We start from the raw sequence: 16,286 nt of genomic DNA on the forward strand, positions 1-16,286 counted from the left end.
CAAGTGGAAAAGCCGCCAAGAAAGCTGGCAAAGCCAGGCCAGTCGGAGACAAGAAGAAGGGAAGGAGGAGAAAGAGGAGGGAGACGTTCGGCGTCTACATCTACAAAGTGCTCAAGCAGGTGCACCCCGACACCGGCGTCTCCAGCAAGGCCATGGGCATCATGAACTCATTTGTCAACGACATCTTCGAGCGCATCGCCGCCGAGGCTTCCCGTCTGGCTCACTACAACAAGCGCTCCACCATCAGTAGCCGCGAGATTCAGACCGCAGTCAGACTCCTGCTGCCGGGCGAGTTGGCCAAGCACGCCGTCAGCGAGGGCACCAAGGCCGTCACCAAGTACACCAGCTCCAAGTAGATCGACCGCCGCTGCTTGCTCGACATAACCCCGGCCTTTTTCAAGGCCACCCACATCCTCACAAAAGAACTGTTTCAATCACACTCTCCACTCCGACAATATACACATGTACACATCACTAACCTGTGACCGCAGCTAGCTACAAAACCACCGATCCATGCGTGAACTGCAACGCACAACAACAGAAAGAAAGAAAAACAAGTCAAGTTTATTCTGACGTAATAAAAGTCTGAACGCGTTCTTTCTTGCCGAACAAGGAGGCCTTCTGGAACGAAATGTCGCTTGCGACGTTCCTTAGAACAATATGGTTTGGCCGTTGCAGGGCGGCGTTCTTGTCCTGTCTAGACATACTAGTATATGTATAGTAGTAAACAGTGTGTGTGTTTCAATATACATATATCTGTGCGTGCGTGCGCGCGCGCGTGTGTGTGTGTTTTCCTTCAGAGTTGCATAATAAGAGATTTCATTGTACATGGATTTAAGGTTGTTTTCCTATGACAAATAAAGAGTTATATATAGTTTTCCAAGGAGTAATGTGAAAGTCTTAACCGATTCTCCCAAAAGCCTTGCCCAGTGCGCTTCACAAGTTCTAAGTTGTTATTAGTGCCACCGTGACAAGCAGGAAAACAGTTCGCCCGACAAGTACAGATGTACAGAACATTTCTGATTTGTATATTTGATATCACTTGTTCCACTAGATCGCCTGTCCAATAGGGCGCTGTCTGGCAACTTTACTGCTTCTGCGATCGACCTTCGCATTCTGGCGATCGACCTTCGCATTCTGGCGATCGACCTTCGCATTCTGGCGATCGACCTTCGCATTCTGGCAGATCATTTTTTTTAGGGCGAACGTTGTTGACAGTTTGGTGCCGGCTTAACGGTGCACGTTGAGTGATAGTCCGTTGTAAAAAAGTGATGAAAGTGTTTTGAGGGTCCAAGTTTGAGGTGACATTTCTCATAAACTGCCACGATATATCATTAAACATTAACATGGCTGAAGAGTGTAAGAAATGGTGATTTTGGGGTTAAAATTCCTTTTGGCTCCGAACCTAACTTCCGGGTATCCTTGCGCGCCAAGTGTAACCCCTCGCGCCGTGGACGGTTTAGAAAATTTCAGTACTAGAATTTTCTTTATAATTTACTCGGGTATAGTCAAGGCTTGGGTCTGTCTGCCAGCATCAGTAATTTCTGCCGGAATTTTTTTTTTCTATGGGATCCCACGCGAAAATTCGCAATTTTGGGCATTAATTTTGGATTGAAAACTTGATTTTACCAGGTTGAAGAAACCAAACTCAGCTGGTTCTTGTAGCTGAAGAGATATCCTTTCGTCCCATATACAGTTATTCTCCTTTCGAATTATTCCACGCCAGAGACGGTCGCTAGATTTGAGGGTGTGCAGCTTCGAATAGAGACGCCAAATAAACGTTGTGCCCCCTTGAGCAACTTGTTTTTTTCCTGATTGTTTTTCGAGTTTCCAATCATCTGCTAAGTCAGATTCCAGGAAACATCTATTGAGAGGATACGTACAGAGCTTCTGTCGTAGATGACTTCCTTCCCTGTCGTATGTGGCACTTTTTGTGATTGGTTGTTTGAAATACTGTTAGCCGGTCGGTCAATCCGGTATTTTCTTGCGAATCCCTCTGTAGGTCAGCGAAAGGAAGCCAGACAATATCTACAGGCCAGACAATCAGCATGGCCAGTGCAGCTGGCCTTGGTGTAGTCTCCACCAGACCCTCTATGACTGACCATCTCCCCTGGCCAGCTACATTCTTTTTGGGGGCCGATTTCTACCATTTATTCATCCTGCAAAGGAGTCTGGTGGAGACTAGCCTTGGTGATTGTCTGGCTTCATTGCTGTGTGTGGGACGAGAGTTCCTCACATCGCGCACATTCAGTCTCCCAAGTCAGTAGGGCGGACCGTTAACTCACCAGGTCTGTACAGTAAGTACGAAGTGCGTATATAAGGCCAAACTGCCTGGTCTGATTCACTCTTTCCGTGATTATTGATATATTAATAAGTGCACGTGGGGTAGGTTTCTTAACGTGTGCATACTACCGGCTTGTCTCTCGGAGTCCTCAAACTTCCAGGCTGAAGTGGCACGGACAGCGGGACAATCATTGAGCCACGGCCCGCTGCGTCACCACGGCCTAGTCGGCAAGGCTTCAAACATAGCGACAAACAGGTATCAATCATATGTTCTATCAAACTTCAGCGGTTCAGATAGAACAGTCAGAACAACTGTTCCTGTTTTAGCTCTTTCTGTCAGTTATACCTCGTCACATTACAGCCCTGGGCGTGGGGCAGACGAGTCTGCGAGTTTACGTTAACATATTCACCTATAGCCTGAAGGCCAGACTCCCAGCACGCTAGGCCCAGAGTTACCCAGCGTGCATGGTTGATCAGGGTCGAACTGAGAGGTGTTGTGGTATATTTTTTTTATATATGTTGGCCATGGAGCCGATGATCTAGCACTTGCTGGCCCTGAAAACAGTCTCGCACCCAGACTATATAGTACGCCTGGCCGTAATCTTGACCATTCCGCTTTCTAGCGATCGGCCGATATGATATTTGCAGGCTACCAAGCCTGCTAGCTCCAATATGACAGGGTAGATTTTACGCTTGACTCTCTGGCGATTTTTCAAATTGCTGGCAACCTTATAGTAATCAACAAATACGACCGAAGCTCTTGGACTGTGCGGCACGGGCTTTACCATCAGTGTAGGACAGTACTATCTACCAGAAGCACGGAAGATTCACCGTCCTATATCTACTGCTGTTACACATTTGTAGCGGAATAATTTCCAGTGAATCAACTTCTTAAAGCCTGCATTCATCGAGATTGTGAAAGTTGTTTTTTCCACGCTTGTAAACAATGGGGCATACCATACTCTTTATCGTTCTTGCTCTAGCGGCGGCTTCTGTAATATCTGCCCAATCCTGTTTTCCGGATTGCAAAGTGACAGACATTCAGCGGTGTGTTCCCAGTGATCAATCATGGGGCAAGCATTCCAAATACTTCAATGATAAACTACAAAACTCATGGGACAGGCATTTCAAATACTTCAGTGTTATACCACCATCATACTATAACAGTCCCCTAAAAGAGCGGTCTTGTGTCTTATGTTCAGTAAATGCCAATGAGCCTTTTTCAACCTCCTCGGTGAATACCAAGTGGTCAGTTGGTTTACAGGAGAGTACTGTTACCTACACATGGCCAACCACGAGTCCCTTACTAGCTGTGAGAGGTTATCCCTTTGGTATGCTATCAGCAAGGGGGCTTCGAGCATGTAACAGCTCGGGAGTTCACTACCTCAGCCTTGTAGAAGGAGGTATCACAGATATAGAAACCACCAGTCTCGGTGTGTTTCTGGACTTGCAGCTTCTGTATTTGGATTACAACAACTTGTCTCACGTCAAGAAAGATTGGTTCTCCACGTTAAGGCGTCCAGACGCCCTGGTAGTCTTGTCTTTGTCGCACAACAAGATCGTAGACATCGAGTCAGAAAGCTTTGCACGACTAGGCATGCTGAGAATGATGTCACTTGAACATAACCGTCTCCGGAATTTGCACCCCGACTGGTTTTACGGGTTGACAAACTTAACAGGACTTAACTTGTTCTCAAACCGGCTTGAAACCCTTACAAAGACTGCGTTTGTGTTCCTAACCGAATTGAAGCAGTTGAACATGAGAGAAAACGAGCTCTTAAACCTCCCCAAGGGATTTCGTTGGCCACAGAAAAATCCCATGTACCTTCTTACAGGGACAGGGTTGCTGGGTGCGCGTGACCCCACGTTTGAATGGCGCGGAGTCGTGATGTCTGATTTGTCTTTGGTACAAATCAGTGTCAGCGGTTTGAGTACGTACTCAACACATGCTGACAAGTGGTTCAGGTATGAAACACGGACAAGAGACGGTACCCGACTAACATCTTCAGGTTTCGGCATTGGGTACGGATCATTAGCGTTCAGCCAGAGTTACACCATGGAAGAGCAGAAGTATCCTGCCCCTTTCTTGATCATAGCTGCCATGGAGGGAGAAGACATGGCGTCTATAGAGAAAATGAACTACTGGTGTGAGCGATTCTGGGCCGGGGAAGGTACAGTGAGTGTAACCTTGGGAGCGAGCAAAGAAACTACGGTACAGCTCGCTGCCGTTGTTACAAAGAAAGACAACGATACAACAACTCTGATTTCCGTATTGTTCAACCCCGCTTGGACTCCTGATGAAGAGAGCTCATATGTTAATAACCAGAAACAGGCCAACAGTACAGGCACGAGGGTCGTGACGTGCGTAATGCTCAGTGAGATGAATAAATCCGAGTCGTACTTTGTGCCAAAACGCGGAGAGTCAGAGACCGTGCACGTGCGCCACAATGTCAGCGACCAAAGTTGGAACAACAACACCGCCGTCAACAAGACAAATCTCGTCAGAGATGGCGAGCCAATAGAAAACAGTACGACCTTCCACTCGCCAGTTGATGTAAGCCTGTCACTGAGGCCTACTGAGACTGACGTGACTGTAACGGTGCGACCAGAACTACCAGATCAAGATGAACCGGTTCTCTCTGACGGTATGATATTTGTGATCATAGCTGGAATATTTTTAGACGCGGTGGTTACCACCTTCGTGGTGAGAATGCTGGTAAAGAGGCGTTGCCCTTCCCGTCGTCATGACGACGGTCGCCATGACGACGGTCGCCATGACTACGAGAATGACTACGAGAACACCGATATCTCACATGTCTACCATGAGATACCCGATGTCCTAGCCGGTCCTCCACCTCGGCCTGTTGTATCCGACACACGGGGGGTTGGTCAGGCCTCCACGTCGGGAACAGCCGAGGACGACGACTCAAGCTACTCGGAAATCCCAGACGACTACTTCAGCTTCAACAACCCTGGATATCGGTATCAGCGTAACTCGCTGCCACCGGATGACCACAACTACTGGCAGATATTGGACGAGTTCTACGGTTACGAAAACACCGACAGGCTGGCGAACTGGCGCCCGTCCTCACTGCCGCTGACATTTGAGGCGACGTACGAAAACGCCAAATACGAGAATGTCGGACGCTGGCAACGGCAACGTTCTGATATTGACTATACACCAATGACTGGGAAGGTAGGAAAGAAGGCAGGTGCCATTGGGAGACCAATTAATGAGGACACCGAAAGTCTGGCGAACTGGCGCCCATCTTCACTGCCACTGACACTTGAAGCGACGTACGAAAACGTTAAATACGAGAACGTTGGACGCTGGTCGCGACAACCTTCCGCCGTTGCCCGTGGGAGACCTACTACAAAAAGGCAAAGGTCTCGGGACGTGATTGTGATAGGGGGGTACGGAACTGAGTCACGGTCATCAACGGTAGAGAGTGGGGATCAGAACATGGCTGCACGTGTAGGCTGGAGAGTCAGGCTACAAGAACGAGACAACATTTCGTACGATGTGGCTAAGAGATTCAGTGATCGGCGCACGAGCGCGTACCAATCGCCAAGGAGAGTTTCAGTTTCAACGGTAGAGTCTGGGGGTCAGAACATGGCTGCACGTGTAGGCTGGAGAGTCAGGCTACAAGAACGAGACAACACTTCGTACGATGTGGCTAAGAGATTCAGTGACCGGCGGACGAGCGCGTACCAAACGCCAAGAGTTTCAGTCTCAAGGTCAAACAATAGGGCCTACCAGTCACATTGGAGATGGGGCAAAGTCTCTATTCACAAGTATTGGAACCAAGAGATACCGTTCTCAGAGGAAACAACAACAGGCTTTAAAAGAGTGAAACCTGGACGCCGTCATAGCCTGTAAATTAAAGACGGAAGTGTGTACTTTTAAGGTACTAAATAACTAGCCTCCTTCGCAGTCTTGTTGGGCGTGGGCGTAATTTTTTCTCTGAGCGACGCGTGTAATATGCCGCCGCGAGGGACGATTTGCTGCCGAGGGACATTTGCCACGGAGAGAAGGTTTCCGCGCTCCAACAACCTTCTCTCCGTGGCAAAAGTCCCTCGGCAGCAAATCGTCCCTCGCGGAAAATTACGCCCACGCCCAACAAGACTGCGAAGGAGGCTACTAAATAACCCACCCTGAGGACTTTTGGGGTGTTCTAAAAGTACATGTTGCAGTTAAGTACCGACTTTGAATTTTTGTCACAAAGTGTCTTGTTGCAAGATGATAATTTATGCACATTTTTATGACGTCACAATGACGTCATCAATAGTTATGAGGTCACGCCCATTTTTAGAAAAATAGCATTTTCAGCCAGATCCATAGGTATTCAAAAGAAACTTATAGCCCCGAACAGGCTTCACGTGACAGTTAAGAAAGAAACAGATAGACTGGAACAGGCCTGACCGTGTGACCTTTCGAAAGAAACTTAAAGCCTGGAACAGGCTTAGCCGCGTGGCCCTTCAAAGGAAGTGATAGACTCGAATAGGCCTAGCCGTGTTGCCATTCAAAATAAAATCATGGCCTTGAACAGGCTTCGTCATGTAGTTGTTAAAAAGAACTGATAGATTCGAACAGGCTTAGCCGCATGGCAATCAAAAGGAACTGATAGCCTGGAACAGGGCTATTCGAAAGACTTAGCTCCCAGGCACAAACGTCAATATCACTTTGGTGTTAGAAAACTGTAGGAAGAAGCTTCATCAATTGTAATATTTCATACACTTAGTAATAAACCTACATCGGTGTAAACGTTACATTGTTGATATTTATTTGAAGGCTCCCTGCTGAATGAATGGATTGATAAACGAATAAATACTGAAGGAATGAACGAATGGGAATAATCAATGTGACTAATGATACACCCCAGTCTAAAAAACGTACTTGCTCAGTATTTTCATCTCATGTTTAATCTAACATATTCTAGCGCTATAAAGGATGCATGCAAAAAAGACGAAAATGTAAAGAAATGAATTTGATGAATAGACTATTCGGCAAACCATACTGTGTCATTTATTCAACCTTCATGATCACGTAGATTTCATAATGAAAGCAACTTTTTTTGCCAAACTTTTTTTTATTCGCACGTGCGCATCAGTTTTGGGGTTCCCAGAGGATGTCATTCATATACACATGTATGTAATCAAATCAACATGGGCTAATGAGAAATGAGTACAAAACACATCCCTTTGTGCACAGTAGTTTTTATTCCTGGCTGCCATCACATAGTCAGCAGCCTCTCCAAGCAGCAGCTCCGGGGCTGGGAGAATTTGTCCACTCATGATTTGACATTAAACTTGTATCCAAGTCACTAACAGCACCTACACGTTACAGATAGGCAACGGTATTGCAACAACCAACCAACATATACGTACATCAGAACCAACTCTCTTTCTCTGGTGCCAAGTTATCCTGTCTGCATGTGATGAAGTTTCCATATCCATGAGCTATACATGTATGTCGACATGGTATTCAAGCTTCCAGAAAAAAAAATCACCCACAAAACATACAGAGACTGCTAGATTTGTGTTAAAAAGTGCCCAAGTAGAGCCTTCTCTTAGGCTGGATGCCGTTTTCCATAGTTACAACTGGTTTTCCCTGTAGCAAGGCAAAAGGGAGTGAGCTAGCGGTAACTATGAAATTGAAGGACGGCACCTAGGCTACTTTTCTGTATAACTGATGGGATCACAATCATTCTTCAATATAATCTAGGGATTGCCAAAGTACTAAGGCAGATTGCCACGATACTAGGGCAACGTTAGCAAGTTCCGTAACAGGTTTCAGCTAGGATGTGAACTAAGCGAAACATTGTTGCTGACAGGGTAACTTGGGTCAAGAACAAAACATAAGTGTGGGATGTACTAATTGTAAAATCTGATGACAGTCACAAAGTTGGCTCACATGATAGAGGGTTTCTGTGGCTCTGAACCACAACTTATTCAACCCGAGTCACTACCACTAAGCAGTGTGCTGAATAGAACGAATCACAAATACAACAAAATTAACACGTTAAGCTCCGCAACAAAATAGTCCATGCAAAAGGAAAGAATTGGCAACAGAGGTGTACAAACCTTCAGCTTTTCCAGCACCCTGGCTGGTTTCGGTTTTCACAACAAAATGGCACTAAATTTCTAACATGATTCTGCAGCATCACAAGCACATTGCCAGCCTAAAACTAGTGTTAACTTGATCACATATCTGTGCTTACCAAGCACTAGTCATTATTGACTATGGCATCCAATCCTGTCATGGTTAAGTGTAGGAAAGAATAAACAATTCTCCCCACACTTAACTAGCCTGGGTGACATCAGATTTGTAAGGGGACTCCTTGCATTTGCTGGTGAAAAAAAAATGACCAGAGAGTGCAAGGAGCGCCCTTACAAATTAGCTGGAACCCAGGCTAACACTTCACTTTACACTTTACATAACATTGTAATTCACTAAATATAAATAATGGCAAGAAAACAAATCAGCTACAGTTTTCTGTATACACCAGTACCCTTACAACATCACAACCTTCCAACTGGCTGACACACGGGTCCAAATTTAGCAATCATGCAGTATTGTATAGTCCTCATGTTAGACTTCTGATACATAGGAAGTGACCTGTGTATGACCAAGGACTGGAAATGTTGTTACAATACTGTATTTACTTTTATCTCGAAAGATCATCAGTTTTTTGCATTGATACATGTAGAAGTCATCATGAAGCAGGTTTAAGCTAATTTCCAACACAAGAAATTGGACTTACCCAAATTTTCGATTGTACAACTTCTTAGCACAAGGAAATTAAAGAGGCTATCTCCATGAAGGCATTGCGACCATGCCTCAACAGAGACGGGGGCGCCACCGACTTTTTGCAACCTATGATCCACTGCTCACCAAGTCATGTGTGTTACCTGTATAATGTCAGGTGGGTTGCTCATTCCTTGACAAAGACTGGAGTTGTACAGTTGAAAATTTGGGTAAGTCCAATTTCTTGTGTTGGAGTTTAAACTTGATAATATTTCTTTTGGTCAACAATTTGTGCTCCTCTTTCTCACCTTCAGTGCATTGCTGGACAGGGCCCTCCCCAAGCAATGAAGCAAGCTTAGGGTGCTCCCCTCTCCCCCAAATCCTAGCACCTCTCCCAAAATGTTCAAATTTAGGGTTTTCTTTTAGTATTGTCATGAAAATTCGCTTTTTTTCGCGACAGCAACTGATTAGGGAGCACATCTCCCCAAAAATTTTCTGATGGGGACCTCTTCTGGGTGAAATTTTCTTGTTGCAGTTTAAGACTTCCTAGTCATCCTCAGGAGCAATTTTTTTCTTTCTTACACGTCCCGGTCCATCCTTTTAACAGAGGTTGAAGTATGATGTTTCCCAGATCATTTCTGGCACATACAGGCTTACTTGGCACTGTACCTAAACCATAAGTACATCTTTCTGTGCACTCAACATACAGTACTCACAACATACAAGACTTATCTTTTTTTTTCGAAATAAAATAGTGTGCACTGAACCAAAGTATTACATGGGTACATTAAAACTGTACCAAACTAACCACAAGACACACGTACAGTGAATCTGGTACTTTTACCTCACATTACATACCACTATACACTCCTTCCATCCACATCTTTTACCTCAAATGTCACATGTCCACAAGTACAGGTCTTCTGAGTATAAGGCCTAGGAAAATTAATGTTGTGTTCCTGGTTTTATCCCTGAAAAAAACTAGGGTTGAAAAAAAACTAGGGTTGGTAGATAGGGATTGTCTTCTTTTTTATTTTTCTATTTACATTTCAGCTAAAATGATCCAACAAATAATGTCTCAAGGACGTTCACCTGTGTGCTTGTGGACAAATATTTTACTAGATTTACTGAAGAAAAATTAAATGCGTTTCAGAATTCAGTGGGTTTGAAATTTAGATGTCAGATGGAAAACTTTATAGACTTACCAGTGGTTGATAAAAAAAATGGCTAGGGTTGGTGGGGGAACCAGAAACGCAACATTAATTTTTTCCTAGGACTAACTCACTAAACGTGCCACAAACTCTATGATAAAGAATCAAATCTCGGATGTCTCTATAAAATCACTAAGATATCAGGACTTCCAAAGTCTTGAACCATCCTTACTTTGCTTCTCCGTGCACCAAGTCTGACATTTATTACAGCAAAAAGACTAAACCTTTACATAAGTACAAAGCCTCCTGTATGGCAAGTATAGGACATCTCCAATCCAAAAAAGCACAAATATTCAATACAACAGAGCTCCTGTTTCGTACTGAAAACTAACAAGTACAGTCCCAAATATAAAATGTTTCAGAATCTCAATATCATCAGTAAGTTCAAAGCACGGGTACATGTATAATGAGTTGAAAGAAGCCACCAGGGCTAAAACAACTCTAATTGACTACTGGCCTTTCCTTTATGGTTTTAAGTAATAGTGAAGTGTCAAGAAAAGTCAAATTGTGGTACCATACTTGTAAATACATTGTATTATTGAGTCCCTTCTGTACAAATGTATATATTATGATCCAATACTACGTTGTAGGTTGTTATATGTGAAGATGCTGCCTATTACTGCAACTACTGATGAGTTTCCAAGTCTTAAGATTTGTAGGTAAGAAGCACAGTATCCTGTAACCATTAAATATTACTGACCATGTCTTAGTGTTGTAAGTTCACTGCTGAAGGAAAAAGTGTTACTGTACATCATTGTATTTAGATTAATTAACATTGAATGGCACCATAACACTTTACATAATCAGCCTTCGTACGAAGTAATGTAAAATCTGCATACCACATTTTGAGGATGTCTTCACATGGCAAGATGGTGGTCGTCACTGCATTTATATGGGTATGTGTGGTCATGTGTATTCTTGGTAGAATGAGAAAGGACAATTTACCATTTGAAAAGACAAACTAATGTGAGATTTGGGGACTTTAGACCCCAAATTCTGTTTGCAAAAGGTGAAAATTAGATTAAGTAGACAACCTACATAACAGGTCTTCTGGCAGTGCCATCTGGTAGTAACCAGAATCACCTTTTGGAAACAGAATTTGGGGTTTAAAGGCCCCGAAACTGAAATTAGTTTATTTGTCCTTTAGTATCCTCCAGAAACTGTAGGATGAGCATTAGAGTTGTGATGCTGAGAGGTGTGAGAAGCAGGGTGGACGTGGGTTACTTCAGTCTCTGTGTGACATTGGCCAGGGCCACGGCAAAGGCCTGTAGTGCTGTGAATGGATGCTGGAAGTCTAGAGTGTAGGCATTCACATCAATTCTCCCAAACTGCAGCACCTAAGGGAAAAATAATACCATAAGTTGTGTGTCTTGAAAATGCCACACAGATACCATTTTAAAGGAGATTTGCCTTCTTTTTTTCTCAAACAAAACATCCAATAAATAAATGCACTTTCATTTGCAAATGAAACAATCTACAATGTCGAGAGAACAGCCTGACTGAGAGTCCCAGAGAACAGCCTGACAGTCCCAGAGAACAGCCTGACAGTCCCAGAGAACAGCCTGACAGTCAACAGCCTGACAGTCTCAGAGAACAGCCTGACAGTCCCAGAGAACAGCCTGACAGTCCCAGAGAACAGCCTGACAGTCCCAGAGAACAGCCTGACAGTCCCAGAGAACAGCCTGACAGTCCCAGAGAACAGCCTGACAGTCCCAGAGAACAGCCTGACAGTCCCAGAGAACAGCCAGGCAGTCCCAGAGAACAGCCTGACAGTCCCAGAGAACAGCCTGACAGTCCCAGAGAACAGCCTGACAGTCCCAGTGAATAGCTAAGCAGCTTTACCTGCTGGCCCTCCAACTCCACTTGGAAGTTCTTAGCTGACTCCTGTGTCACCCGCCCTCCGAAGTCCAGCTGGTACACCTGAAGAGCACAGTACATAATATTATAATTATCAATTATGTCCAACTTCACAATATTACAACTTTATTGACTATCATCTCTAAGTTTTCTATTATTTGGGATTTTAACCTAACCCCCCCCTAAGATCACTGTCATTGTGTTATGATTATGATTTGCTTTTGTTTGATAAATGGGATTTGCTAGCATGACTAAGCATTCCTATGTTTAATCTGCACTATTTTATATCCCGCCCATTACTTCCTTTGTATTTTGTTTTTTATGGGCTCCCTTGGAAATCAGCCGTTCTACGCTGAAGGGACCTCCCATGCAGGCATAAATAAATACCGTGTGTAAGTATACCTGTGTGCTCTCGTTCCACAGTGGAGCCTTGTTGGTCAGCACATACTCATGTTGCACTATAATCTCGTCTCCCTCGCTTCTGGATCGTACTCGCTTGCTCTTTCTCCGTGTTAGTCCTTTTGTTCTCAGGGCCCCGAGTTCATCCCCGCTCAGGTTACACTCCCCTTCACTGTCTGAACTTTGTTCCGCCTGTGACCTCGACCTGAACTTGACCTTTTGACCCTTGACTCCATGGCTTTTATTGCACTTAGTACACAATTGGTGAATGAGTTTCCCCCCCTCGGCGATCCCCCTCACTCCCTTGTCCACAACTCTGTCCTCGTACGGCCCTCTGCAGCGAGAGGCGTTCGACTCAATCTCCCGCGGGCTCCCTGGTCTCTCCGTCAATTTGATTGACACGTGCTTGTCAAGCGTTTGATTGGCTTTTCTCGCAATGCTCTCCCGGGGTTCAAAGATGTCTTCTGGCTCCATTTTGGGGCTGGGCGGTCCCCGTGAGGGCTCGCGGAGACTGTTCTTGGGAGTAGCTAAGAGCTGCCGTGCCTTCTCACTGATGATGCTGGTTTTAGCAGAAGATAACATGCCCAGCCGTCTGCAGCGGTTTTCCCGCGGGGCCAGCGGTAGCGAAGCTCCTTCGCTGAACACTTTTGTCTCGTCCCCATCGTCACTAAACAGAGACGTTTCCACACTCGGTTCGATGATTTCTGTGGCGACCTTTGCCCATCTCTCCCCCTCAAGTTCTCCATCCACAAACATCTCGTTTGCAACTCCCCCGTCCCCGTTGGTTACCACCCCTTCCTCTAGCAGTTTCTGTGGTTCTTCTGCAGCTAAGATCTCTCCATCACACTCTGTCTGTCCGTCTAACTCCTCTAGGTTTTTATAAGTGCCTCAACTGATTGTACGCTTTAGGAATGGCCCCTTGTGATATGTACTGTTCTCTCTCACTGGGAGAGAGCTCTCTTCTCTCATAGCAGTCTGGTCTGATGCACTGGGCTTCTTGTCTCCCACGCTGCACCTCTACCCCGCTCCCGTGGTGCACCTCTGAGTTCCCATGGTGCACCTCTACAAAATACTTTCCGGGTAGTGTGATCTGATTGGCTGAGGAGAAGATGTCCTCGTTGGCGAGGTTCATCCGTGTGGTGAGAAGTTCCTTCTTGACGGAGCGGAGGGAGTCTGCACAGCTGACAGGGCAGATGGGAACATCCATTTCTTCTGGAGGGGGTTCCACATTGGAGATCCCACTATCCCTGCAGCCTGGAGATCCTGCAGGAAAAAACATGCGAACTTTACTAAGATCTGGTCTTCTGTCTGAATTTCACATTCAATACATTTATCAGAACTTACACCACAGCTGCTGTTAGCTAGCCCCCAGCCATCTCACCACATTTGCACACAAAAAAAAATTCATAAGAGGTGACAAGTAGACTTGGTTATACTTGAAGCTTTAATAAAAAAAAAAAATTCATTTTGATTAAACTATCAATTATAGTAGTTACTGTAACAGAGTATCCAGTGTTTCATTATACTGCTGGGTCCCTAACACAGGTGGGCACAGTCGGTTAATCTTCACACAGTTTCAAAGCAACTCCGTCCAGCAGGTCAAAACTGGCAAGGCTGCACTCTCTAATGTCCTACTTGACATCTTCCGAACAGGATTTCCTCAGTCTACCAGACAAACCTGCTCTCCAAGCAGAAGTTTGGGTTTGGGTTATTTTTTGGTGTGTTTTTAGACTCTTTTTATCAGGGTTTCTTTTTTGCACTGGAATTTTTCTTTCACCCAACCTAACCTCTGCCGGCACTCACCCCGGGGCGGGGCAAACCTATAATTCAAGAAAGGTGACAGTGCTCCTCCCCGGGAACCATCAAATTATCATTAGGGATATCCATTTTACTGTGCTGGATTATTACACATCTAGCTAGTCAGAAAGGCATTATTTTGGCCACACGCCTCCTGCTGACTGTGCCTATTCATGCGTTTGGGTCGCACCTACTTGCAGAACGACCGCAATGTGTTGAAGAGATTAGGTTTATAATGCTTTTGACTGCTGGCAGAGGTTGGGTTTGGGTGAAAGAAAAATTCCAGTACAAAAAAGAAACCCTGATAAAAAAGTCTAAAAACACTCCAACAAATATAACCCAAAACCCAAACCTCTGCTTGGAGAGTATGACAAACCAACAATCCTGGAAAAGTGAAAAGTTGGTAATCTCCAAGCAGATCCCTCTCGGTGGCAAAAAGACAGTTACTGTATCAAATTGGCCAGGCAGTATCCATTAGCCAGAGAAGCTCCACGGCCACCAACGGGTGGGGATCATGACAAAAAAAACGGCCATATATAAAAAGGTAACGATCATTCCCCCACAACCTCTGCTTGGAGAGTAAAAAGTTGTTAAAAACAGCAATCCTCACCTTCCTCCTCATCCTCACTGAACATGTTGGGGTTGAAGGTGGTGTCCCTGGGCGGCCGCATCCCCTTCCCGATCTCCGGCAGGTAGATGGTCATCTGGCGCGGCTGCAGGTGCAGCAGGCTGGTCTTGTAGTTCACGGCGCCCATGTAGGCCGGGAGGAAGGGCGCCAGGCCGTGCACCTTGAACTTGGTGCCCCAGATGTTAGAGGTCACCTCTACTAACCGGTTCTCCTGGGGAGGGTTTCAAGGAAAGATATGACAGTCAGCTTTATGCTTCTTCTTCTACTAACCGGTTCTCCTGAGGAGTGTTTGAGGAAAAGATATGATAGTCAACTTTATGCTTCTTCTTCTTCGTTACCCTCTAACAACTAGTATCACTGAGGGGCAGCGGTGTGAGGTTATGGCAGGGATTGAGAGAAATCAGATGTATAACAGCTGTGTATTTCTAACTGCCCTCCCACCTGAAGCAAGTCAATTAGAGTGCAGTTTATGATACAACCAACCAACAGAGGGCACCCCTGCACTATACTATCTCACATCCATGAGACATCAGATGTACAGTATTGCAGTGAGGTACAGTATTTCTAATTTCTCTTCTCTTCAAGTCAGAGTAAATAGAGTGCAGTTTTTTTCTAACGCCCCTGAGCCATGCAGATATATACTGTAGTATTGTAGTGATGTACAGTATTTCTACATGTAATTTCTCTTCCCTTCTAGTTAAACGGAGTGCAGTTTTTTATAACACCAATAGAGGGCGCCCCTGAGCCATGCAGATGTACAGTACTGCAGAGCTGTACCTGCGGCAGGTTGTCCAGGTACACCGTGTCTCGCTCCTTCTCGCCGCCCTTCCTCCCCAGCTGACCGGGCGACCTGCGCCGACTCTGCAGCTCGTCGCTGTCGTTATCGCTGAAGTCACTGCCGCTGCTGCAGCCGCTGCTGCTCAGCCCGCTGAAGATCCCGCCATCGTCATCTGACTTGTCTGAGGAGAAAACAAATACATGTATTCATTTTAAAGCAGTATAAGGCCATGTTGATTTGATTACATGGATCCACGTGCGCATGAATTTTTCGTCCGTTTAAAAAAAAACAAACAAATTTTCAACCATACTGTATATTGTACAAAGTAGCTGCAAAAATGAGCAGATATATATGCCGTAAAATAAATAAAAAAATATTGGAAAACGATACTTATGTGGCAGAATACCTACATCCATTTCAAGTGACAAGAAGCAAAATGTGAAGGAATGAAAATGAAGAGTCTATTATTCACCAGGTCAATAAATTCAATAATATAATTTATTACTGAGTCTGTGTATCTAGTCATTTGTTTGACCTTCATGACCACCTAGATTTCATAATGAAGGAAACATTTTTTTGCCATTT

The 16,286-nt window shown here is 45.0% G+C and overlaps 4 protein-coding genes across 4 annotated transcripts in view; 2 read left to right on the forward strand and 2 right to left on the reverse strand.

Moving 5' to 3' along the window:
- Positions 1–5: 5 nt before the first annotated feature.
- LOC109473225 (histone H2B-like) lies at positions 6–365 on the forward strand (the record flags this gene model as incomplete). The annotated part of the gene is made up of 1 exon (XM_019773101.1): positions 6–365. A coding segment is annotated over one exon (351 nt), but the record flags the coding sequence as incomplete, so codon positions are not given.
- Positions 366–2,048: 1,683 nt separating this feature from the next.
- On the forward strand, positions 2,049–9,379 carry LOC109473227. The gene is made up of 3 exons (XM_019773102.1): positions 2,049–2,070; positions 3,486–6,021; positions 9,346–9,379. The coding sequence occupies exons 1-3, from the start codon at positions 2,049–2,051 to the stop codon at positions 9,377–9,379; spliced, it is 2,592 nt and encodes an 863-aa protein (XP_019628661.1).
- A 2,083-nt stretch (positions 9,380–11,462) lies between these two features.
- On the reverse strand, positions 11,463–13,254 carry LOC109473228 (tubby-related protein 4-like). Its single transcript, XM_019773103.1, has 3 exons — positions 12,502–13,254; positions 12,085–12,162; positions 11,463–11,579 (listed from the first exon to the last, which is right to left on the reverse strand). Exons 1-3 carry the CDS (start codon positions 13,252–13,254, stop codon positions 11,463–11,465), a joined length of 948 nt encoding a protein of 315 aa, XP_019628662.1.
- The window catches only part of LOC109473234 (tubby-related protein 4-like), a 55,754-nt gene continuing 52,719 nt past the window's right edge, over positions 13,252–16,286 (reverse strand). The window contains exons 10-12 of the mRNA XM_019773110.1: positions 15,701–15,882; positions 14,906–15,134; positions 13,252–13,761 (exon numbers count right to left, since the gene is read on the reverse strand). Coding sequence (XP_019628669.1) covers positions 13,376–13,761; positions 14,906–15,134; positions 15,701–15,882 — 797 coding nt within the window. The 3' untranslated portion in view covers positions 13,252–13,375. The remainder of the gene's footprint in view (positions 13,762–14,905; positions 15,135–15,700; positions 15,883–16,286) is intronic.

This window comes from Branchiostoma belcheri, unplaced genomic scaffold, assembly GCF_001625305.1.
Source record: "Branchiostoma belcheri isolate BF01 breed outbred unplaced genomic scaffold, Haploidv18h27 scaffold296, whole genome shotgun sequence".
Taxonomy (NCBI): Eukaryota; Metazoa; Chordata; class Leptocardii; order Amphioxiformes; family Branchiostomatidae; genus Branchiostoma; species Branchiostoma belcheri.

What these genes read in the sequence shown, in the direction of transcription:
- LOC109473228 (XM_019773103.1), bottom strand. Translation starts at nt 13,254, where the DNA reads ATGTTTGTGGATGGAGAACTTGAGGGGGAGAGATGGGCAAAGGTCGCC. An exon ending in TGTGGAACGAGAGCACACAG is followed by an intron (nt 12,163 to 12,501) that starts GTATACTTACAC and finishes TGTGCTCTTCAG; the next exon opens with GTGTACCAGCTGGACTTCGG. An exon ending in TGGAGTTGGAGGGCCAGCAG is followed by an intron (nt 11,580 to 12,084) that starts GTAAAGCTGCTT and finishes TTTTTCCCTTAG; the next exon opens with GTGCTGCAGTTTGGGAGAAT.
- LOC109473227 (XM_019773102.1), top strand. Translation starts at nt 2,049, where the DNA reads ATGGCCAGTGCAGCTGGCCTTG. An exon ending in GGCCAGTGCAGCTGGCCTTG is followed by an intron (nt 2,071 to 3,485) that starts GTGTAGTCTCCA and finishes TCTTATGTTCAG; the next exon opens with TAAATGCCAATGAGCCTTTT. An exon ending in CCAAGAGTTTCAGTCTCAAG is followed by an intron (nt 6,022 to 9,345) that starts GTCAAACAATAG and finishes TCTCACCTTCAG; the next exon opens with TGCATTGCTGGACAGGGCCC.